This window comes from Nothobranchius furzeri, chromosome 8, assembly GCF_043380555.1.
Source record: "Nothobranchius furzeri strain GRZ-AD chromosome 8, NfurGRZ-RIMD1, whole genome shotgun sequence".
In the NCBI taxonomy this organism is placed as follows: domain Eukaryota; kingdom Metazoa; phylum Chordata; class Actinopteri; order Cyprinodontiformes; family Nothobranchiidae; genus Nothobranchius; species Nothobranchius furzeri.
In genome coordinates, this window is record NC_091748.1 from 63,851,089 (window position 1) to 63,875,307 (window position 24,219).

At 40.9% G+C, this 24,219-nt stretch overlaps 1 protein-coding gene across 6 annotated transcripts in view; it reads right to left on the reverse strand.

Moving 5' to 3' along the window:
* Window positions 1–24,219, reverse strand: part of ptprsa (protein tyrosine phosphatase receptor type Sa) — a 214,807-nt gene that overhangs the window by 121,765 nt on the left and 68,823 nt on the right. For all 6 annotated transcript variants that reach the window (XM_070554206.1, XM_070554204.1, XM_070554205.1 and 3 more), the window contains exons 3-4: window positions 16,271–16,416; window positions 11,908–12,049 (exon numbers count right to left, since the gene is read on the reverse strand). In XM_070554206.1, the coding sequence (XP_070410307.1) occupies window positions 11,908–12,049; window positions 16,271–16,416 (288 nt within the window). The remainder of the gene's footprint in view (window positions 1–11,907; window positions 12,050–16,270; window positions 16,417–24,219) is intronic.

Here is a 24,219-nt window from a genome sequence, read left to right on the forward strand (position 1 = left end):
ACATCCGGGGTTTTCCCCCGTGCTATGGCAGCAGAAAAGGCCAGTGCGGGGGAGGGGGGTGGGGTGTACTGTCCAGAGCCAAACCCAACTCCACAGCTGACAGAGCTGCATGTTCAGGCACACACAGCGCTGCTAGAGCCGATAATAATGGCACCGTAGGTGAGCCCGGGACAGAGAGAGAATGTAGTTGAGTAAGGGAGAGAGAGACTCCTCCCACATCAGCAGGTTCAGGCTGATTTCTAAAGCTTGATTTACGCTTCATCAGTGCGAGTGCGGAGTCGCGCACTTTAGTTGACTTGAAAGCTTAACTTCTCTTTTAAAAATGGTTTGAATGTTTCTGATGGCACACAACAAGCTAAGGTGTCAGAATGTGTGCGTCTCTCCCACGGAACGGACGTTTTAGTGAGGAAAAACTATCAGACGGCTTTGAAAAACGTACAGCCAGCCTGCTTTGGTAATGCAGGGAAAACTGTGTTCATTTTTTATTTAATACATTTAAAAGCTATGTCTACCTACAGATTTCATCCATGCATTTTTGGAGTAGAACATGTTTTTATAAAGCTCCTCTCTAGATAAAAATAGCAAGCACAAGTTGCTTCACAAACTCAAAAAAAAAAAAAAAATAATAATAATAATAATAATGGGAGAAAATATGAATAGCTTTAACTGTTTTTATTGTATGATTAAATAGTGAATATTAATGCGAATGATTTGCTGTACTAGATTAGAATCTAGAGCATCTTTTCACATAATCTGCAGGACGGCTTGGCAGGCTATGTTGTACCTTTGTTTGCAGAAAATCGTGAATTTAACCAAAATTGCAATTTCTGCTAGAAAAATTGCACTTCAGTCTTTTCCTAAAATCGTTCAGCCCTACTTCTGCTATCTTCATGTTCAGCCTTCTTGAAAAACCACGCCAAAAATAATTATTTAATAAAGATTTTTTTGTGAAGTTGACCTTTAAATCTGCACGTTCAAGACGAGTTTGCTTCTGTTTTAGTTTAAACATTCATTGCTCCAAAGAGTCAGTTTATGTCATATTATTTTCAATGACAAACCATTCAGGTGGACAGTGTCCAAATGTATACACGTTCCTTCACTCTTAGCACTAACAGTAGCCAGATGTCAGGTGGCCAAGGCTGCTTGATTTATGCAGGAATCATAAAATGGGTGGTAAAAAAAAAAAAAAACAAGACCCCAAAACCCCTAGACTAAATTCTAGCTCATTCCACTCCCCCCTGCTTCACAATCTTTTTAATTTCCTCTTTTTCTCCCTTATCTTCCTTGCAACCACTTAGTTTATGTCTTGGTTCGTCATCCTCCAATCACACCAGATCACAGCACTGCAGGTTCAGAGGATCAAAGGATTCAGTGGTCATAAGCTCTCATCTGAGTGAATTTCCTCTGGAAGGAACTTTCATTTAATAAAGAAGGAGGTTGATAGAATTCTATCAGGCACAGAAATGCCAGAGAGGTAGTAGCGCACGGGGGATGGGAAAGGCTAAAGGTATGTAGGGAGATAGCTTCTAAGAGAAGAAAGAGCACTAGAGTCACTGGAGGGCAGCGGAAGTGAGGAAACAACACAAAACTTCTTAAGCTTCCAATAAGAGATCAGGGGCACAAGGACCATCCGTGTGGTCAACATCCACTTATTGATTTTTTGTTTGTACCTTGTCTGCTCTCCCCAACACACCAAAAAAAAGCAACCGAGTCCCGGCTCAGCAGTGTGAAGCACCTCATGAGCACAATCCCTGAATATACTATGCCAACAAACAGGAGCTACATAACAACCACCAGAGCAAAAATAACAAGATAAAGTTTATGTTGTCATGGCTACGCAGCAAAAAGAAGCTATTGTTTACCGTCTGGAAGTGAAAGACGCACTTGCACTGGCTTGTTGATAAGAGGAGTCACATGTAAAAATGGGTTGAATGTTAGCTGGTAACCTTTGCCAGTGGGTGTAGATCTTAACGGCACTAATGTATTATTTACAGGAGGAGGCAGAGAGTGCTGCTCGGGAATGAGAATTGACTTGTTTGTCAGGGATGAGGTAGAGATGATGTAGTTGGCAAACACAAGACGAGGAGCTCAATCTGGACGTACAGCGAAAGGGATGTCGGTGTTTAGGCACCGCTGAGAGAGTCAAGTATTTATGAATTAGTAATTTTTTGCGTTTGCTTTTCAGCTGGTGGTTAAACATGGAAACAAGTCCAACAGCTAAAGCAAAAGAACAGCTTGGTGGTTTTTGACTGGCAGTAGCTTCCCCTGAGCCCTTGGATCTTCAAGCAAAGCAGAACATTCATACTTACGTATTTTGTTATTTTATTCCTTGTTTCGTGAAACAATTACATTTGTCTCACCATTATGTGTTTTATATTCTTTTAATCTACAGCAGCTACTTTGCTTTTATGTGCTGAAAAAGTGTAAAAGGTCATCTCAGAAGCAGGAAGCACAGTTCAGTGGCTGATTCCTCACGGTCTCATTATGGGGTGTCCACCGTGCTCTCTCTCTCTCTCTATTCTTTTTTGCTACACACACACACACACACACACACACACACACACACACACACACACACACACACACACACACACACACACACACACACACACACACACACACATCATTAACCCTCCATAAACCCTCCATAAACCAAACACAGGCTTCCACATTACTCACACGCCAGGACAGAAGCTTGCTTCTTCTATTTTTCAAAACAACACACCTGCTTGTTCTTTCATCTGTTTTTTTTTCTTTTATTATTCATATGCCTCCGACATATTTTCTCCTTTAAAATAAACATGTTGCTTTAAATTCAACCCTTCAACTGCTAGACACCGTGCGTTGGTATGAAAAAGACCAAAATGAAAGGAGAAAGTGGATTTTCAGCAAGAAGCAAAAACCTGGAGGGCCATAAATTAAAGTCACTGAGAGAATTCTGCTCACATACTGTGCTGGTTTGATGCTTATACAAAATACAGATTACATGAATAGCAAAGAGGAAAAAAAAATTTGTTCTCTGTCTTATCGGCCCATTTTTTTTTAGTCTTGCTTTCCATCTGCTGCAGCACAGGCTGAGCCCTTTTAATACCCTAAAACAATTTTCATATCAGATCATGTCACACTAAACAGAAAAAAAGATATATATATATATATATATATATATATATATATATATATATATATATATACTGCTCACAAGAATTAAAGGAACCCTTTTATTGGGCCTGGCATGAAATCAATTAAACCTGTCTGATAATTTCCTGATTGATTAAGCAGCTGAGGGCATTGTTAATCACTTCCAGCTGTATCGGTGTTCATGGACTTAACGACAGGTGCACTAAAGTGGCAACAGTTACAAAACCCTCCAAACAGGACTGGTTTAACATGTAGAGGTCACTTCAAGTTTCTCCCTCTTGATCTTTTTCGGCTGGTTTTCCACTCGTGCTAGTTTTGGCTCTCTACTGGCAGTATGAGGTAGTGCTGGAATGATGATGCCTCAAGGAGTGTATTGACACACTAGACAAACTGTCGGCACTGTGTTGACACTTTGTTGGTCATTCAATAGTGACACCTGCAGTATTCCTAAAATCATTGCAGGTAAATAAGATGGAAAAGCTTACATGCTGCAAACCCACACCAGGTGTGCAAGATTTAATTTCCTGTAATCAAAATATCCTATCATTATGTAATTTAATTTACTCAATTTGTTAAGTTGTTTATGAAAGGAGTTTAACATTTTCTTGTAACCTTTGTGTAAATGCTACAATGAGTTGGCATGTTAAATCTCCTGAATGTGTCTAATAAAAATCAGAAGTAAAAGTTTTGACTTATGTAAATGTGTTAACCTCTGTGTTAGGTCATACAAAATAAAAGACTAAATATGGATTCATTTATGCATTTTTATTGAGGAACAAAAGTTTCTGCAGTGTGTTTGCTCCAAGGCGATTTCTCCTCTTAGACACCAGTTCCCCTGCCTTAGAAAACACTCGTTCACAGGGTAAAGATGAAGATGGTGTGCTTAAGAATTGAAGTGCGAGTTGATAAAGGTGTGGATAAAAATTCTGGTTATTTTTCCAATATTGTAATGGGTCTTGTGTTCTTGGTGTGTTTCTTTCAGCCAGGTAGCGTTGGACTTCAATTATGGAATTGGCTGTAGTATTAGAGGTCATCCTGCTCTCCTCAAGCTCCATATCAAGGTGTCTCCAGAGATTGTGTCCTAACAAATAAATTGGAAATAAGTCTGTTAATCATTGGTTTACTATCACATGACAAACTTACACAGAAATAAACAAATATTCACAAAGAAATGTGTTTTCATACCTGAACTGTGTTCAGAGGGTGTGTAATAGACTCTTTTTGACAATTCAGATATTTTTGGTGATAATTTCAACATACCTGGGGTATCTACCAATTCATCATTGCCATGCCGAGCTCTATAATGCCTCAGCATTGATGAAGTGCTCTTATTGCAGTAAGACAGCTCTGTGGAGCAGAGCCGACACTTCACCTACAATAAAATAAATAGTTAATTTATCTGAAAACAATTTAAGCCTCTTAACAGAGAAAGACTACAAACACATTTAAAATACAGAAATAACAGTAAACGTTGCCAAATGGAGAAAACAATTTTACCTTTTTTGGCGTCAAAAGATCAAAATTATTCCAGACTGGGGAAAACTTCGTGTAACGATCCATGAAGTCAGCGGAGAAAAGTGAGCGCGAGGGTAAGGAAAAATCCAAAATCCAACAGCAAAACTCTATCCAACAAATCCGCAACATGTCGATACAGTTTGTTTCCTTATAAACCCAATTTGACGTGGCGCATCCAAACGACACACTTCCTGTGTCGGTCACGTGATATTTTCTTACAGCGATACACGCACCGATACAGGGTTTCACTCTTGTGCAGTCGACACTGTGCTGACGCACCAGTGTCGTTCGTCCCATCACTAGTATATAGTATAGTATACAAATATACATATGTGTGTGTGTGTGTGTGTGTGTGTGTCTGTATAGTCAAATTTAAAGCTGTGATGATGTTCCAGCATTTCTTAGTGATTCGAAAACATTCTAGAAATCATTTGGGACACAGAATGCAATTCCAACCATAACTTGTTCTGTCCTGAGAATTGCCAAAGTGCAGAGCACCTGATCAAACAGCGAGTCCTGATGCCTAGCTCTCTGTGATGCTGCTTGGCCTCTGAGGCTGCAGTTGAACGTGAGGGGCCATTTTCTAGCTTTTCTTTGCAACCTTTACTCTTTGTATAATCCATTTGTGCGGACCCACTTATTCCGCTTTACAGAAATATGTCAGCTTTGTTTATTTAAACGTTACAGAGACACAGACAATTATTAAAAATTGAAGACGTGAGCCAGACTTGCAAAGCTTAGGATGGAGTTGGAACATCCTGAAAACTGGGAATATCTATCTATCTATCTATCTATCTATCTATCTATCTATCTATCTATCTATCTATCTATCTATCTATCTATATACACACACATATATATATATATATATATATATATATATATATTATTGTGCCCTCAAAAACACAAAAACAACGGAAGCCGAAGATATTTAGAGGCAGACACGGAGCAGATTGAAGAATACCTTGCAGAAAAACTCTAAAATATGAACGTTTCATTCCCCCGTGACTGGATGAGTAAAAATATACGCAGTAAGTTTTATTCATGGATGGAAATGACGGGAAACCTGGGTTTAAAGGTGGCGAGCACATGGAGGTGAATGAGGAGGAGAATGAGGGACAAATTTGTCAGTGTTAAAAAGTCTCTGAAATACAAAAAAACACAACATAAACAAAATAGTAAATGCACTAGCTTGGACCGGATACATGTTAGGATATCCCAGAACAGCGATACGCCCTCTGTTGTCCTGGCGGGGAATTGCGTTGCAACACTCCCCAGGAGACGGAGATGTCTGAGACCAAAACATCTCCATCCATGTGTGTGTGTGTGTGTGTGTCTCTCCCTTGTGGAGCTGGCGCAGAAGCATAAACTAGGTTTAAGTCAAACTCTGGGGAACAAATGCTGTTTCAGGAAATAGAAGTGAGCTGGAGGAGGAAGTAGCTTCAGATGGAAAGATTTTACTTTCTGGTATTTGGACATCTCACCTCTGATTGGCTAACAGCAACATGACTCTTAACACTGACCCAATTTGCTTTGAAACGTTGATGTTTTAATTCCACATGAAGGAGTTCTGCTGTGTGGTAGAGTTGCTAATGCTAACGGTTAGCTTCTATAGTTGAAAGGTTCTCTGCTGGTTCTTGGATGTTAAACCAACAACAGCCTTCCCCGTCATGAGTCAAGATGGGTGAGTCCATGAATGCTAAGTGACAATGTGAGGTAGATCTGTCAGGCTTTTCTAATCCTGGCGTTTCACCATCTATTTTCTACATGAAGCTAATACTGGAGGTAGATGTAGGAGACTATTTTAATGTTCAGCCTGCAGGAAAATCTCAAAGTGGCTGGTTGTAATCAGAAAAAAATCATTAAGAAACGGTTTTTCGGTGAACTGCACCTTTAAAAATGATTTTGAAAACAAAATTGAATGCTTGCTCAAATTCAATAAATCCGTGGCACTCATCAGGGAAAACCCAGCTGAAACTGTATTCAAAGTGCTAAAGACAGCAGCAGAGTAAAGACGAAAACACTCAGAAAGGATTTCTCTCTGTGATCTCCTCACGGCAGCACGAGCTGACAGTCCCCCAGTGGCAACTCACTTGGTCTTACTTCTGACACAGTAAAACACTTCACTGGAAACAAAAACAAATCTAGAAAAATAAAATAAAAAAATACCCAAAACAAGCGGTGTCCTCTCAAGAATGTGCTTCATACGCTTGTCGGCCCCTCTCCAAGGACTCTGTGAAAGTCTTAGTGGATCCAGATGGCCCCCATCTTAGGTATTCAGCTGCAGCACTGAAGTAACAGCCAAGGAGGTGTCACAGTAAAAGCTAAATGCACCCGCCCTCGCCTTACAGGATGTGCATACCCATCAGCACCAGATCAGAAAGCAAGGAGCTGTCATTGTTCCAGCACCGTTTTAAAAGAGGGCTCATCTGATGCCGTGTGGAGTCAAGACTGCACGTGCACGTATATCTTCTTTAGGTGAACGCTGTACACTAGGTTGTGTGTAAAAACTGAGAAATGAAGTACGCGCAAATCTTCAGAAGTGTAGAAAAGCATCAATGTGTGTGTGTGGTAGAAAATGTGCTGTTACGAACTGATTGAAACTGGAAACAGATCCCACATGCTGTCACAGTAAATTAGTTCTCACTATGACAGAAGGGAATATATCGTGCTGTTCTGTGTATGCTTGTGCAGTGGCCAGTGGTTGTGCATGTTGTCCCAAAACACAAGAGCTGACTTTACAGCAACAGCTGCATGCATACACACTGATACTTGTGCCTTCAAGAGGAAATGTTCCAATTTTATGAGTATTCAGCTGTGTTCTGCTGAAATGATCATATTTCCAAACGTTAGACCGACAAACGTGTCATGCATGCTTGCCCCAAATAGTGTTCATGTGTAATCATTAATGTGTGTATGCGGGTTTTTTGTGTGCTGAGTATTCTTGCACGTGTGCCACGGCTTTTTTGGCCAAGTCACCCTTCGTGGCGACCCATTTTCTGTCTCTCTAAATCCCAGACCACGTCCCCTCTGTTTACTGGAAATGTGTCCCTTGTGCCTTGTCCTATATCCCATAATCCTTTGCCATGTTCCAAGAACCGATGCTCAGCCATTGTCCTCTTCACCTGTTCTACGCTGCCAATCATCTGCATCACCTCCTGTTGTCTCACTTCATCTTCAGCCAACTTTTCTCCTGCTGGTTTCCTCCACCCTCATCCCTAACTGCATTCTACTTCTATACTCAGTTTTACCGTCAGCCAGCGATTGACAGACGCGAGACACCTTCCATATTCTACACACTTATGAGCTAATCTTATTTAAGAACCTTCCACATTTTGGCGGATTTGTCCAGGAGTCCGGGTCCAGTAAAGATAAATAAGGAACAATCTGGTCTGCTATTCGGATGTTTATCTTTCATGTTTACCCGTCTTCACGCCCGAATCCTTCACATAGTGCCAGGTCTTGCCTGGGCAAGAAGGTTGTCATATATCTTCTGGATTTGTTCTGTCTTCTTTCTAAAGGAACTAAAATGTTTCTTGGGATTTGCCAATGCCCCCCCCCCCCCCCCCCCCAATGTTCACCATGTGCTCCACAATTATGTATAAAGTGTGGATCACCTGGGGCAGGGCTATTCAATTCTGGGCCTTGAGGGCTGGTATCCAGCACATTTTGGTTTTAACCCTGCTTCAGCACACCTGAATTCAATCAGCAGGTGATTAACAGGCTTCTGCAGAGCCTGACGAGCTGCTGCACAGGTGAATCAACCACTGAATCTAGTGTGGACTAGAGGATACCAGTCCTCGAGGCCTGGAATTGAATAGCCCTGAACTAGGGTGTTCCACAATGTCAAGGAACCTCACGTCGAAACCTTGGTCCCGCCCCAGTTGCCTAGGAGATACATCATCAGGAACCGGCAAAGCGTGTTCCAATGTTCTACTGAGTTGTCTGTTCTCCGTTTGTTAGCCGTTTAGCTAGCTGACTACAGATACATGGGAGGGGTCTTGTAGCCTGGCCTTGGTCGAAAATTCATAGAATACAGTGACATTTTCAAAAGGATGGCGGATCAGGAGCCAGCAGCAGCAGCAGGGGCAAATTTCCAGTTTAAATGTAAGTCAACTAATTGTAGCTATTGGGCTGATATCTAAAATATTTTTCATAGATCCAAAGAAGTTACCTATGGTTGGTTAGTTGTTGCAGCTTTGGTGGCTAGCAGGTAGTAACTCGCTTACAGTACATATTTAATTTAACTAATATATACAAAATAAAATATGAAAAAGCTCATTTTACATTTATTTTGAAACTTATATTTTATACGTATAACTTTACCTCACGTGACGTGACCGCCGCGGGAGCTTCAGTCACGTGATGCAAGTCTGTTCCATTGACACCGTTTTCTTTGACCAAGAAAGGACAGTGTCCTTGTAAGCAAGACGCCTGGCCTAGCAAGACATCGCCTTGCTAGGCCAGGCGTCTTGACACTGAGAAACACCCATATTTTCTGTTTGCTTTTTGTTAACTGATGTTTCCCTACCTTACTGTGTTGACACTGGCCACTATTTAAGTTGTTCCTGTTGTGCTTAAGTCAGTCTTGCCTCAGAGTTATGTCCTAAAGCTGGATTTCCTGTGTTACTAATAAAATTAAAGATTTTTATGTTAATCTTAGAATTACTTGGAACCCTTTTTTGAGAAAAAAAAAGCCAATAGTGCTCTCCTGGATCATGTTCCTGACAACTGCCTTAAAAAGTAAATGTAACTTGACATCAACTCTAATGGACAAAACATTAGCCAAAGGTTTTTAATGGATTTAAGTCAAGACAGAAAGTTTGACGTGGGAAATTAAGCTTTTTAAATTGAACGAAGTTGGGAAAACAAGAATTAACTGGATAGAAAGACGTATTCTGAAAGCTTTTTTATGCAGCTACTTAATTTTGCAGAGGGCAGTATCAAGTTTAATCTTTTTCTCTAGGCAACCAGGCGTTTTTTTTGTCCTCATGCATGTGCACACTTAATCCTTACAAATAGCCAGATTTAGTTCTTTTTTAGAGCTCTAAAACTAAAATCTTAATGATAAAGTCATTTGAAACTGTTCATGGGTGAAATAGTTAAATAATTCTATATCACTGATTATGTTGCACAATCGGCAACGGTCTGTAAAAACTATCCTCAATACACACTCTAAAAATCTACATATGTTTTGGTTTCCTTTCAAAGCATCCAATCCATTATCAGCTAATCATTACAAGGAATTCTACATCTGTCATGACACAAAGCATTACTGAAGCTTCTCCAAACACCCTGAAGTAGCTGTATTTACATTGTGTTCTGAAGTCATTTTGCAAGTTACTCAAGCGTTGCATCACGAGACCTTGGAAACGCTCCATAAGGGCAGAAAAACAGGTAACGAAAGTGTACGCATGCCCACAAAGTACAAATACACTTAAAATACCCAACATGCATCTATTTCATGATCAAGAGAAGACCTGAAATCTAACGGCTATCATTTAGTTTCCACGTATCTTATGTCTGTTAGGATTATTTGAATGGCACCTGCAGCGGCACACCTGACAAACTTAATCAAAGAACAGCAGTGGTTTCTAACAATAACCAAGCTAAGATGTTGGGCCAGGTTTTGCATCTCTGATCTAACACCATCACACTGCCCACACCAGCGTCTGTGGATCTGGCTTGTGCTGCCAGCCAGCCAGCATTAGCTCTGTCTCATCCAGGCCTGGAAACATGGCAGATGGCAACAGGAGAGAACAGAGAACAGGCGCTATGTGTGTGTGTGTGTGTGTGTGTGTGTGTGTGTGTGTGTGTGTGTGTGTGCGTGTGTGCGTGTGTGTGTACGTGTTTAAATCAGACAAAGAAAGGTGGAACATGTGTGAACTGGGTGAATATTTACATGCCTTTGGCATATTCTTCTACGACCTTAAGCCAAAGCTGCACCTTTACGATCTACTGCTGGTTTTATTTACATGGTCGATACTATGGCGCTCCCATTATGCCTGTTTGAATGTATTTATTTACATAGAGTTTCAATATACATAGTTCAGGGTAATTTGTATTGTCTGGTCTTTGGATACACGAAACTATAAAACCATTCAACATTTAAATTACAAGTACAAAACAAAGGGCCTTATGAGGGCATCTTTATGCACATCTGCTGCACAGCTGCTGTGGTCTGACTGTCTAGCTGGCCAATCAGTCTGTTTCATTCAGCAGCACTATGAGCTGTCAATAGGTTGATTTATTACATGAATGACAGTTGATTAGTAGCATCAAATTCATGTTTCGTTTAAAAATGTCCGTCACACTGTCCATCTGGAAATGGAAAGTCATCTGGCACAGGAGGAGATGAGTTTTTGATTTTATTGCAAGACTTATCATCTTTAGTTGAGAAAGTGAGTATAGCGCCTTTCAGAGTCAAAGGACTCCAGAGCGCTTTACTCTACAGTGTATAAAATACTACCAAATACTTTGATTTAAGCATTTAAAGCATTTGTTAGGGAGGGCTTGCTGAATATCTTTAAATATGAATAAGTTGTAGTCATTTTCGTGTTAGTTAATGGGAACTGGCTGTGACGGCCATCTTGAAACAGGCCAACTTCAGTAAGCTCAGGCTTTTTAATGGTCCACTTAAATCATATTTTAATACATTTACTGTGGTCTTGAGGAGGAATGATTTGTAAGGCATTCTCTTTTAGAAAAACCCCCAGATGCTCCTGTTTCAGGAGGTAGAGTTCAGCTGAAAGAGAAAATGGTAGCAGACGGCAGGATTTGGAGTCTTATTTACTGATATTTAGACATCTCTCCTCTGATTGGCTAACAACAATGTAACTCTACCACTGACTCTGTTTTCTCTGCAATGCCATCCACAAATAACACAAGCCTGAAGGAGTTCTGCCATGCGGTGGAGTTGCTAATGTTAACGGTTAGCTTCTACTAATTGAGACCTTCTCAGCTGTTTTCTGGATGCTAAACCAACAACAGCCTTCCCCGTTGTCAGTCAAAATGGATGAATCCATGAATGTTAAGTGACAGTGTGACGTAGATCTGTCAGGTTTTTCTGAACCGAGCGTTTTTCATCTATTTTCTACCAGGAGCTAATGCAGGAGATCGGGGTAGAGACTATTTCCACGTTCAACACGCTTGTCAACCTCAGACTGATCATTTTCCTAAATAATAAGTAAAAACTGTTTTCTCAGTTAACCTGCTCATTAAAAACAGCATTTTAGTTGATGGTAGAAGATTTACCTCTTATGATGGACAGCTTGGCGCTGACCGTAATCTCGCCTTCGCTGTTTTCTGCTACACATTCGTAGGTGTTCTCGTCACGTGGGGCCCGGAGCGGCTGGATGCGGAGCACGGCGCCGGCGCCTTCGTCGAACTCGATGGTCTGTGGAGTGAAACACAAGAGACCTAAACACCACTACCTCTGAAACGAGCCAAAAAAGTTAAGCCAAAGTAGTTGATGATCTTGGAGACACGAACATAAACATGGCCTCAGCTTGCTCCTTCATTATTCTAGGGGAGAGAAAAAAGAAAGGAGATACTCTTGTTTGGACAGGTAAGTCATGTTTCTATTGTGTCATAGCCCCGGGGTTCTAAAAACACAATTATACAGAAACGCACCCTCTTCACTCACTATGTGTGATTTGTGTTTTTATCTCAATTTTATCTGTAATTATGCCCTTTGTTCTCTTTTGTTTGGAGCTGTGCTGAAAGAGCCTCCTGAAAACAAAGGCAGCGCACAAGCGTGTTGAGCATAATGAGTAAAGCTACAGTTGCACTGAAAACAGGAACCACAAAAACACTATCACCTTCATTGGCAGCGTTGTCACAGAAACAGACCCCTGGCCACTACTGGGATGGCCTTAAGTCAAATTCCTCAAAATAAGACTCAAATTTAATTGATTGTAATCCTGAACTAATTACCCCAAGCCTTTACCACAGGCGGTCGTTTCCCCAGCCTCTTTCTTTGCTCTAATTTTGGACTGATGTGTCAGAAAAGATGGCCAGCCTGTCAGTCTCACAGAGTAGCTACTATTCCTGTCTCTGTCCTTCCCCAGGGAACTTTACACCATCTCAACCAAGGACTTGCTGCCAAGATCTCTGAGCAAAGCACAACTTTGCGACTCGATTGCAAGTATTTAGCATCTCCGCTGTTCTCCTGCTCCACAACCCAGGCCTCAGCTGCTAATTAGGCTAAAAACACCGCGGAGCATGGCATCATGATCGATATCAAAGAGGCTGTCTAGAGGGTAGAACAGATAAGAAAAAAATAGCACTTCAAATCCCCTTTCCACTTTTTTCCTTTTACTTCACGCTTAACGGAAGAAGAGAAGCGTCCGTTCTGCTGGGCTCCTTCGCGCCCTTGGCTTTGTTTCTCACATAGCATGCAGACGAGGGGAGTGCACAAATAGAACTTGTCTTTTTATTTCGGTGGGGAATCTCATCCCCATTGATGTTGCTGTCAGTTTTTTGTTTTTGCTTTTCAGCAGCCTCCCCTGTGGTTTTCATCATGCCGCTACGTGTAGGTGTGTGAGTTTCAGTGTGTGCATGTATCTGTGCACTGTCACTGTTGTCATTGTCAAATAAAGCAACTTTTTAATTAAGAGACATTGAGCATCAGTCAAGACTTTTAGAGAAGCCATCTGGGATGCCTGCCGAGAAGTGAATAACAAACATCATGAATAACGCACGGGCATAATCACACAGACGGGGCTGCAGCTAGAAAGGAAAAGCAGCACTGGAAAAATGTGACAAAAACAGAGTCAGTCAAGTGCAAAAAAGACAGAAGGGTTGAGAAGGGGGACAGCTCTGCATTTCATTAGCCGGCTGCTGGAGCTAACGGTGGACTTGTGCATGTTTACTAGTTAGACGAGTCAATAGTGGCTGTTGATCACAACAGCTTGTAAAATTTGTGCATAAACAGCTAAAAGAAGTACCCTTTTCACCAAGGCTCTGAGGGGTCCTTGGTGTAATAGGACTGGGAAGGTTGACGCGACGCTGAAGCACATCTGGAAATAGTTTCAATTTGAAATCTGAAGCTTTAAAAAGTCTTTAATGCAGGTACAAACAGCATTTTAATTTTATTGCTACAGTTGCCTCCTATCGGTCAACTGCAGCCTCGAATTCTAAAACATTTTGGATCATGTCAAAAATGCCAAATAATTCAAAACTGGCAATAATGCAGCAGGTATTGTGTTAAAGAAGGGATGTCCAAACTTTTCGAGGCGAGGGCCCAAATCATGAAGTTAAAACTCCTCCTGGGCCACAAAAAACATTTTTTGAAGAATGCAAACATTATTTTACATTTTTCATTTGTTCTGCTCAAAAAAGGCTTAAAATTGACATGTTAGTAGGGATGGGTACCTTTGACATTTGAATCGATTCGGTACTAATTCCCGGTACCTAGGAATCAATACCGGTACTTAACGGTACCAATTTTCGATACTTTTGAGTGTTTATTATTTTAATTCTCTTTTGTAATTAAATATATATTTTTCTCAATATATAACAATATTTGATAAATATCACAATAAATAACATACAACTGTTTGTATTTTAACATCGTCCTTGTAGTTTTATAAGCTGATAATTAAACTGAAGCAAACATCTTTACTGTGAACTAAATGTACTGTGTACTGTGTACTCATTCCTTTTGCCGTCCTTTTTCATTTGATTTTTCCTACTGGGAAGCTAGAATTTCCTAGGAGAAAGCGAACGCACCATTAGCTGATAACAATGGTGGCAATGGAAGCTAACACATCAAGCTAACATTGTGTTAAACAGTTTATTTAGCTGCTGGAGCAGATTAAAACGATGATGCCTCACACTTAGATCGTTGTCACTGGTTTCATCTTCACCCAATCACCCGTCGCATTTAGTAAAGTGAAACCAAACTTTAGAGCGCGTTCATGTTCTTCCAGTCGGAAATTCGGAGTTCAGAGGAGAAAGCGAACACACCATTAGCGAAACGGAAGCTAACATATCAAGCTAACATTATCTTAAACATTTTATTTACCTACCGGAACAGATTAAGATGAGGATGTCTCACTTAGATCATTGTCGCTGGTTTCACCATCACCCAGTTACCCATCACATTTAGTGAAGTGGACCCAAGCTTTAGCGTGCGCTCTTTCTACCATGCTGCTCTGTTTACAACTGGCTCGCAGCGACCGACGACATAACGCTCTTGCGCATGCGCAGCTGTCTAGGCAAGTTCTCGTTATGAAGGACGGGTACTGAAACGAGGCACCGTTTCAAATGAAGTGAATAGGTGCTCAGTTGGTACTATGGAATTCGGTCGGTACCTTAAAAAGTACCGAATTCGGTACCCATCGCTATATGTTAGTAAAAGTTTGAACATAATATATTAAAATATATGAATTAATACCAACAACCTCCTGGAGAGGCTTCATTCCACACCTCTAAAAACACTAGTGAAGGTCACGCAAAAACACTCCGAGGGCCGCAAATGGCCCCCAGGCCGCACTTTGGACACCCCTGTGTGAAAAGAAATGTTTTTCATTTGGAAACATGTAATCATAGTTTACATCCTGAGCACAGCTCAGACCAAACACGTCAGCGATCTTATGAAATACCTCTGATCTTCAGTAGTTTATTCAAAATCGTTTCATAAAACTTCACCTCTGTCATCACAGAATCACCACCAACTCTAACATGCGGCACAGGAGGAGTCACATCTGGCAGGAACCTCTGAACGTCACTACTGAAATAACAGTAAAAGTTTTTATTATTCTGCGGATTAAAGATGGCAGCCATTAAGGTTGCACAATATTAGAAAAACCTGCGATATTCGATAACAGTGATTAATATTGCGATGACGATATTATTTGCGATGAATAAAAACTTAAGGAACAAAATTAATCAAAAACAAAGAAATAAAAAAATCATAAAAATGAAAAACGCTAAAGATGTGAGGAAAGGGAAAAAGAGCTGCTGTGTGATGTTCAATGACCAGAAAAAGTGCAGTGTTTTACAGTGCTCTGTGAGACGACAAAGCCCTGTGAATTACGTCATTGTGGGGAATTCTGCTTTAATTTTTTTTAGGTTGCGTGTTTAATAACGGCCATTTTAAAGCAGCACAATCTGTGCCTGTTTGCTTGTGCTTCCATTCTGCTTCACCAGCAACCCAACTGATTTTACTAATGCTGGTTGTTTTGGACTTAGTCTGCTGATGTAATTTACTACTGAGTTACATTCCAATCAGCGCTAGATGACCAAAGCGCCTACCCCTCTTCAGGTACTCCAAAAGTTCCTAAAAACGGCCCGTTGGGCCGGTCCGGGGAAGTGGAGAAACGCTCATGCTGGGAAGTTCCATTAAATTGTACTTGTACCAAAGTACTTGTAAGTCGCTTTGGACAAAAGCATCTGCTAAATACATAAACATAAATATACACATTAACATAAATTATCCTGAAGTTCATACAGTTGAAACACACCTCCCATTAAAGCTTTTTTTTTAGGTAACTGAGGCCATTCATAAAAATCCAATCCAAATATAAAAATACTCATTATTTATGACATTTATACAAAAACACACTCAAAATAGCTGAAATGTTAATGACAGTATCAGGTGTGACCAGCTTACCTCGATGCGCTGAGAATTCACCTTCTTCCCTTTCTTGTTCCAATTAACTTTGGGCTTGGGGTCGCCCGTCGCCTGACAGACGAAGGAGACCACGCCCCCTGAGACACCAATCTGGTCAACGGGAACCTTAGTGAACCGTGGTGGTGCTAGGAAGCAGGACAGAAAGAGAGCGAGAGAAGAACGGAAACATTAGAGCAGGCCATAAGATGAATGCTGCACCGCCGGTCCTAACTCACTTACTTTAATTACATTTCTGACAAGGGCTCACTTCCAAATGCCAACTGAGTGCACGTTCGTGCATCCACACCAACACACATCTCTTCATCTCTGTATCTCATTTTCACTGCGAATTTCACAGTAGCATCAACTTTCCAGATTGCAGTGCTGTGTAGTTCTTTGAATTTATATGTTAATACCTTGCCAAGTTCTCAATGATTAGAAGCTTAAATATATCACTCCATGGGGAAAGAAGAGTACGGACAAGGACACTACCACTCTTTGGAAAAGATCATTAAAATTATGAGCTAGTTAAAGTGTGTTCTGTTTTGATTTGGCAGCCGTTAACGGTGCTTCTCCTGCATGACACAGAAGCTACAATTAGAAAGCTAAAACGCTGCTGTAGCAGAGACCTTTTGGTTACACAGTCCATCAGAAGTTTCACGCATGCCTGTGTTGCAGTAGATTTAAAACAACAAGCTGGGTAGATAGAAAGAAAACAGCATCTCCCGGGGAACTTGTTAAATCTGAATCATACAGATATATGAGAATGATCAAACGGCCAGTGCGTAACACCAAATTAATAATTAAGGGACCATGGGCCGACACCAGTCCCCAGGCACCGCTAAACACGTATGAAGGAGAAATCCTGCATTCATTATAGGGCGAGGAGGACCACGAGAAGGCAGCAGAGAGGGAGATGGTGTGAGACCAGGCGAAAAGAAAAGAACGGTGAGTGTGCTGCCTTAGGAGAGCAGAGCACTCAAGAGTTCATACACTGCCTTCAAATATGAAGCCAACTGGTTCGGATGTAAAAATCATGGAAGAACCACAAACTGACCAGTGGATAATTTAGCCAAACGGTTTTAGGTTTTGGAACTCGAAAAACCACACGAACGTTTAGATTTTGAGAAGAATGTGTTCTAATGGTTCTGTGATTTCTATTTTTCTATTGTTACAAGTCTGTAAAGGCAACACTGTTGATGAAATCCAGAAGAGAAAATCTAATTCTTTGCAACAAAAAGCATTTTTAATGATTTTCTCCAGAAGATGGCATTTAAACTAGAGGTCGACCGATATTGGTTTTCCTATTACCGATACGTAGACGTAGCCAGTGGCCGATATGTGCTGCCTATTTTTATGGGCTGATGTCTGGACGTTTTCCACCTTATTTCATGCTAAAATGTCACTAATAACATCAGGTGAAGCACAAAAGAGAACTGAATTTAACCAACTGTTAAATCTTTAATTTTGTGCACTGCTCAGTATTCAAATCAGACGTCTAACTAAAACTAATCAAACAAATCAATGAACTGACCTACTAATAAACATGCAAAACTGGTGAATAAAAGAAATTTTAGTTGAAAATATTATTTAGAGCAGATAATGTTTTATTTTGCTAACGAACATAATTAAACATTTAAATCAAATCCTGCAGCAGCACCGGGCTGCCCGGGTATGTGCCTGAATTTAAATTGGTTTTACTAAAGAGGCAGAAAGGCTGATGCCGGTATATTAAAAAATAAGGTAAATATCGACCTACCCCTCATTTTAACTTTCTATTTTATTAGTAATAAGCGACGTTCTTCCATACAGCTTGTTTGAGAACAACAGAAGATTTTTGTTTCAATGTGAGCACCTCAGCTTCCTCTATGTCTTCCAGAAATGGGCCCACTTCATTTGCTTCCTGCATACAACAATCCCTTCTGCTATTTTCCACTTTCCATCTCCATTTTGAGACTATACAGCACCGTTTTACACAACACAGCTCCTCCACATTTGACCTCCCCTTACAATGTGCCCTCTGTTGATACAGAGGAGCATTTTACACAGAGCAGGCCCGTGGCGGTGGTTCTACTGAAGGCCAGCGTTCTTTGATTAGTTTTCCCGTGGACCGTTTGACATTTCCACCCAGTCGCCCTCTCCTTCTGTAGTATGAGATAGATGTAAAGTAAACGCGAAAGCCCAGCTGTCCGTCAGAGTTTCACTCCTGACAGATCCCGTATTTGGCCATAATGCGCTGCATAGTTTTCAATACTACCTGAGGGATGTTTAAATAAAAACGCAGCCAGGCAAGAAGAAGCTGTGAGAAGGGAAAAAAGTGGGGGGAAGTGACACATTCAAGAATGGCAGGATGGATGTAGGAGCAGGTGGAAAGGTCAGTGGTGGAAGAGACTGCTGGAAGACGAGAGAAAAGGTGATGTGAGGTCTGCAGTCTAGAACGTGGTTGGGAACACTGAGTGCGAAGCAGAAAGTTGTTTTTATATAAAAATAGAAAGTTTTCGGTCTTTTCAAACTTTGTTTTTTTAACATTCAGTAGCTGTTTGTTGTTTTCTCTGCTTGGTGTAATTGGGAAGCTGTTCAACACACAATAAAAAAGACCCCATTACTGCACCCTGCAAAACACTTCCACGTGTCGTGACACACTATCATGTCTCAGGTTACACGCTGTCTCTGGTACTGAAGCATAAAATGACAGTTTTATTAAATATAAAACTGCAAACGCTTTAAACAGCCTCTGTATTTTATTGCTTTGTTTCCAAGCAGCCTAGAGCGTTTAACACTCATGCAAAGTCGTCTTGATGTTGCCAGGGTATCTAAAGGTCTTCCAACACTTCTCTTTGGATTTTGTCTATTTCATTATTTTGTGTCTCTTATGTGAACCTGACCAGGATAGGAAGTTTAGTGTGTGCGTAAAAATTAGCACCTCATCCTTTAGTTGATAATGACTCAAATTTAGCTAATAACTCTTTGGGAATCATCCTTGGTGAAGCTACCCTGCTAACAAGCATGGATGTGTAGATCGTGTCTATACTGCGTCCATCGGTCTAGACCACCTCTGAAGGATGTGCAAACCAGGTGTTTGCACAGCGGGTAAAATACTATTTTAAACAAACAAAACCGTCAAGTCAAGCTTGTAGGAATCGCCTTGTGGAACAGAGAAATGAGAGGTGAAGAACAGCACTGTACTGGTGTATCAGCAGCTCAATGGAAGTAGCCACACTGAATTGTTTGTATTTAAAAAGAAGATCTAAAGATGGACCCTTATTAAAAGGTTTTGGTTTGATGGAAAATAACCTTTTGTTGATTTCTTGCTGTTTAAATGATTTACTGTGCATTTCTTTTCTGGTATTGATATTTTGTCTGAAGCTGGATTGATTCAGCAGTTAATTTGTTTTGCTGAGGTGTTTGTGTTTGATAAAATGAACAAAAGAAAGACGACTATTGAGCTTTATTTCTATGTGAATCATTTTATACTGTAGATTATTTCATGGGGATCTGATTCAGAGAAGTAAACAAAAGTAAGGTAATAGTTGATTCTGCTAAATAAAGTCGCTGCTTGTATTGCTTCCATAATTCTGGGGAAATTATGACATTTTACCTGTATAATAGAAATGGATTATTGTATTTAATGAACATTACCCCCAATGAGTCATGGCGGACAGCTGCTCATTAGTAGCCTGGCCTGCCAGACTCGTCCTCTGTTTGTTTCTGCACAGAGAAAGAGTCTGGTAACTCACAGGCAGAGAGGCAGATGAGGGGCGGCTAGCCAGCTCAAAAATAACCAATCTGAAAAAAGATGGAAATGCCGACTGTACCGTGCGACGCTGTAGTTTTTTAGCTGTAGTCAAAAATGGCGTCTGGCAATGGCGCAAACATCTTTTATTTTTTTTAGAAGAAATGCTTTTAGCGCTTCTACTTGTTGTGGTTTTAAAGACGTTCAAGTCATTTAGAACAGAGGAAAGAGCCGCAGCCAACTCTGCTTCAGTCGCCATGTTTATGAGAAACTCAGCGTTGTGGTGTGTGATGTACGCTACTCAGCGCTGATTGGCTCGGTTAGAATTCTCACGGGGAGGGGTTACTTGAATAGGAGAGTTCCCAGACCCTTTCTCTGCGTAGAATTAAACAGAGGAGGAGTCTGGCAGGCCAGGCTAGGCTCTCCCCTCTCCGACGATGCAGTCCCATGCGCGGTCCAACGTGTAAACTCCATCGTCCCTGTTCATGGTCCGCGCATGGGACTGCATCGTCGGAGAGGGGAGAGCGGGCAGCAGAGGGCGATAACGTCCTCTGCTGCCCGCAGATAAACGGAGAAGGAAGTGACGCCACCATCAGCGTCAGCCTGAGGAAGTTTGCAGCCGCAAACGAAACGTAGCGGGAAAACAGGAAAACGAAACTGCTCTGTGTTTTAAAAAAAACTACAGCATGGAATTAGAGATATGACACAGCAAGAACACACCTAAGACCTGATGTTATGCATGTTATGTATCAGTTTGGACAGTTTATGAAATTCTCCTAAAATAATTTCAGTCTAAAAAATCGCTAATATTGTATAATATCAACATATATCGCATTGTTTCCCCTGTATCGTGATACGTATCGTCTCTCCAGAATGTCACCAATACATATCCCTACTGCTCATACTGAGCCAGGTCCTTCTGGAGGTTTCTTCCTCTCCAGTGTCGCTACATACTTGCTTTGTGTGAGGATTGCTGTAAAGTCATTGACTCATTGCAATCTGCTGGGTTCCTTATATAGTTCATTATAAATATATTATTTTAAATAAATAATTGGCCTGATGAATTGAACTCAATTGGAATATTTTATTTTGTGAAGTGCCTTGAGACGACTCTCATGATTTAGCGCTACACAAATAAACTGAAATTAATTGAAAATGAGTGGAACATCAAAACCTGACATTTGCTCCCTGTTGTTGTTCTGAAGGTATTTCACCAACCAGCTACCCATTATGAACTATTGTCTATTCACTGAAAAATAAATGGTGGGGAAAAGTGAAATAGTTTGGTTAACGAATGAGATCCAGTTAAAACAGCTCTGGGAAATGTGTGTCTTTTTCATGGGGACTACCTATGGAAATGAGCCTTTTGGCTACAATTGGGTACATTTACATTATAAAATGTGTATTAATGCACAATGTCCCTCTCAAACAAATAAAAGTTATTCGTTCATTCATGTGAGGACAGCACTTTAAATAGCTTGACAAAAACATTGCTGCCTTTGTTGTTCGGGTCAAATGAAATTTTGATCATTTGCTACATTTTGTGTGATTTGTAGACAAGACTTAGTTTATTTGATGATCTAAGATGCTTAGGTCATACCAAAGTGGCTTAAGCAACACTGGTTACAGTCCAAAAACAAAAAGATTACAGGAAAGCTTGGTTCCTTGCAAGTGAAGTGTGTCAGAAAGATTTAGAACAGTTTTGTACTGAAGGCTGTGTTCTTCGACTCATTTTGTTTAGAGCCAAAAACGTAGGGTGTGTGTGTGCTATATTTATCCACCATTGTTTCTGTGTGTGTTTTCATGCACTTGCCATAAAGCACAACTGGCTGTGGGCCCATGAATGAATATTACACTGCAATTACTACGGGGGGTGTGCAGTTGGTGATTGTGTGAACTCTGATGAGCATAATTAACCTTTTTCCAATTCTCTTTAGCTTGGTGCCGCTGGGCCTCTGTTGCCAGTTACCGCTGACTTTAATCCGCTCTTTTTTTCCCTCTGAATTTTTAACCTCACCACAACTCCAGTAATTGCAAGGTGGTAAAGGTTGAATACTGTCTGGATTTCGAGTGCTTAAAATGTTTTGCAGTAATGACTGATGGCACCGACCAGCCCGTAATAGCAACTGATACAGCTGCTTCTCGCTGTTTCCTGCATTTAATGGGGCTTGTCCAGTAGATACGCTGTGACGTCAGGATCAGAGAAAGTGCTGTTTTAAAGCTGGTAGAAGCTTTCAGGCTTTTTGTTCATCGATGCTGTATTGACAGCAGCGCAGGTCAAGCTGGTACAGTTTATCAGGCACTTCTGTGTCAAGCTAATGCACCTCCATCTTGGCCATTTCCATTTCTCTTTCTGCAAGACCTCAACACACGAGTGCATGTGTCTATTTTTTTTTATGTTTGTTAGTAAACAGCTCAATAAGTCCCTGAGTTTGGATAAAATCTGAGTTTTAATAGTAACTTAACAGTGGTACTGTTATGGAAATTTTATATTTCATTGCTTTAATCCTGTTAACAAATGTCCTGAAGCATCCTCACACTCAGACACACCCACACACTGTTCTTCCCGTACACTCATACACACACTGACTCTCTCTCCTCTCACAATGACCTCACTCCCATCTTTATCTCTTTGTTTAAATAAACTCTGTGATCAGATGTTCGGGGCATTTTGCCTCGTGCATGTGCCACAGTTATAACTGTTTGACTTGTCCGCTCATTGTCTCCTTCTCTCTTCACTACAGGAAATGGGTTTATTGATAAACTTATTGGTAAAATCCCTAACAGGTACTGTGGTAAAGTGTCTGAAGATTCAGCAGAAAACCACCAACTGTCTCTGGGTTGGGCAGTAAAAGTTGCTCACGGTTAAATATTATGACTGCTTGAGAACTATTTGGCAGAAGGGAGACTAAAACCTGTTATTACAGGAAAACACGAAGGAAAGAACCACTGGCTGACAACAAAGAAACCTGTCATCTATTGATTCTGTCATGTTTTGTATTGGCGAGAAAGGAACACTGTGGAAAATGAATGACAAGTTTGCCTTTGTAGGCTGAAAAAGCTGCCAAATTAGCATTGGAACCCAATGTGAGACTGTTATTATGTGTTTGAATATTTGGCTCCGCACCTTTTTTGATTAGATTTATGAGAAAAATCGTAATTTGGACACCTACGGAGATAATTTGCATGACATCATTTTGTTGTTTTAACCATATTAGACAAAAATTTTTATTTAATTTCTGGCAATGGAAGCAGTGTGCAGTTTTCACACATGTAGTCAAAAGATGTGACTGTTGTAGACGACACAGTTTGTTGTGATGTTGGGATGCAGTGTACCTGTTTTATAGCATACACAACCCATAGCAGTTGCTCTGCAGGTTGATCTAGCTTCATCAACGCCTCAGCAGGTCTATGTATGTAGAACAACGTTAGGCGGGCTTAGCGCCAGAGCTGCGACGAAGAAAAACTACAAAGACTTGTTTGGCATAAACTTTGGACTATTTAGACTTGTACTTTTTGTTGAGATATGAGCAGATAGAGGCACTTAAGTCCTTAATTTAAAAAAAGGACATATTTTCTTATTCTTTTTCAACTTGCAATGGCGGACTGACTGGTTTCAATATCAAAGAATACGTCACATAATTTGTTGCTGTGATTGGTCCTAGCGCTGTCTGACTGCGTGCATGGACAATTTGAAAGACAACCATAGGTTCCACAGCTGTCTACGTGTCATTTCCAGACTGTGGGCAATGGTAGCAGAGGAGTTAAGTGTCCTCTCTCTAATTAGAAGGTTGCAGGTTTGATACCCACTCAGGCCCTGTCCACACGTAGCCGGGGATCTGCCAAAACGTAGATATTTTTCTACGTTTTGGCCTGTCATCCACACGAAAACGGAGTTTTTTCACATGAAAGCGGATCTTTTTAAAAACTCCGGCCAAAGTTAAGATCTGCGTTTTCTCCGTTTTGGGTGTCTGCGTGTGGACGGACAAAACCGGAGTTTTAAGGTCCGCAACGTCACTTTCCGCGACAAAAAAATGCTGACATCACGTGTGCGACCTGTGTTTACACTAGCCGGCATCATGGAAACCCTCGGAGCTGCGCTCTGTCACTACCCGATCCATCAATTGTCCAAGCGCTTTTTGCTTGTTTGTTTTTGCAAGAGGAATTACTGCTCCTTGCGGAAGACCACAGACGAAGGACGAGGTTAAGAACGGGG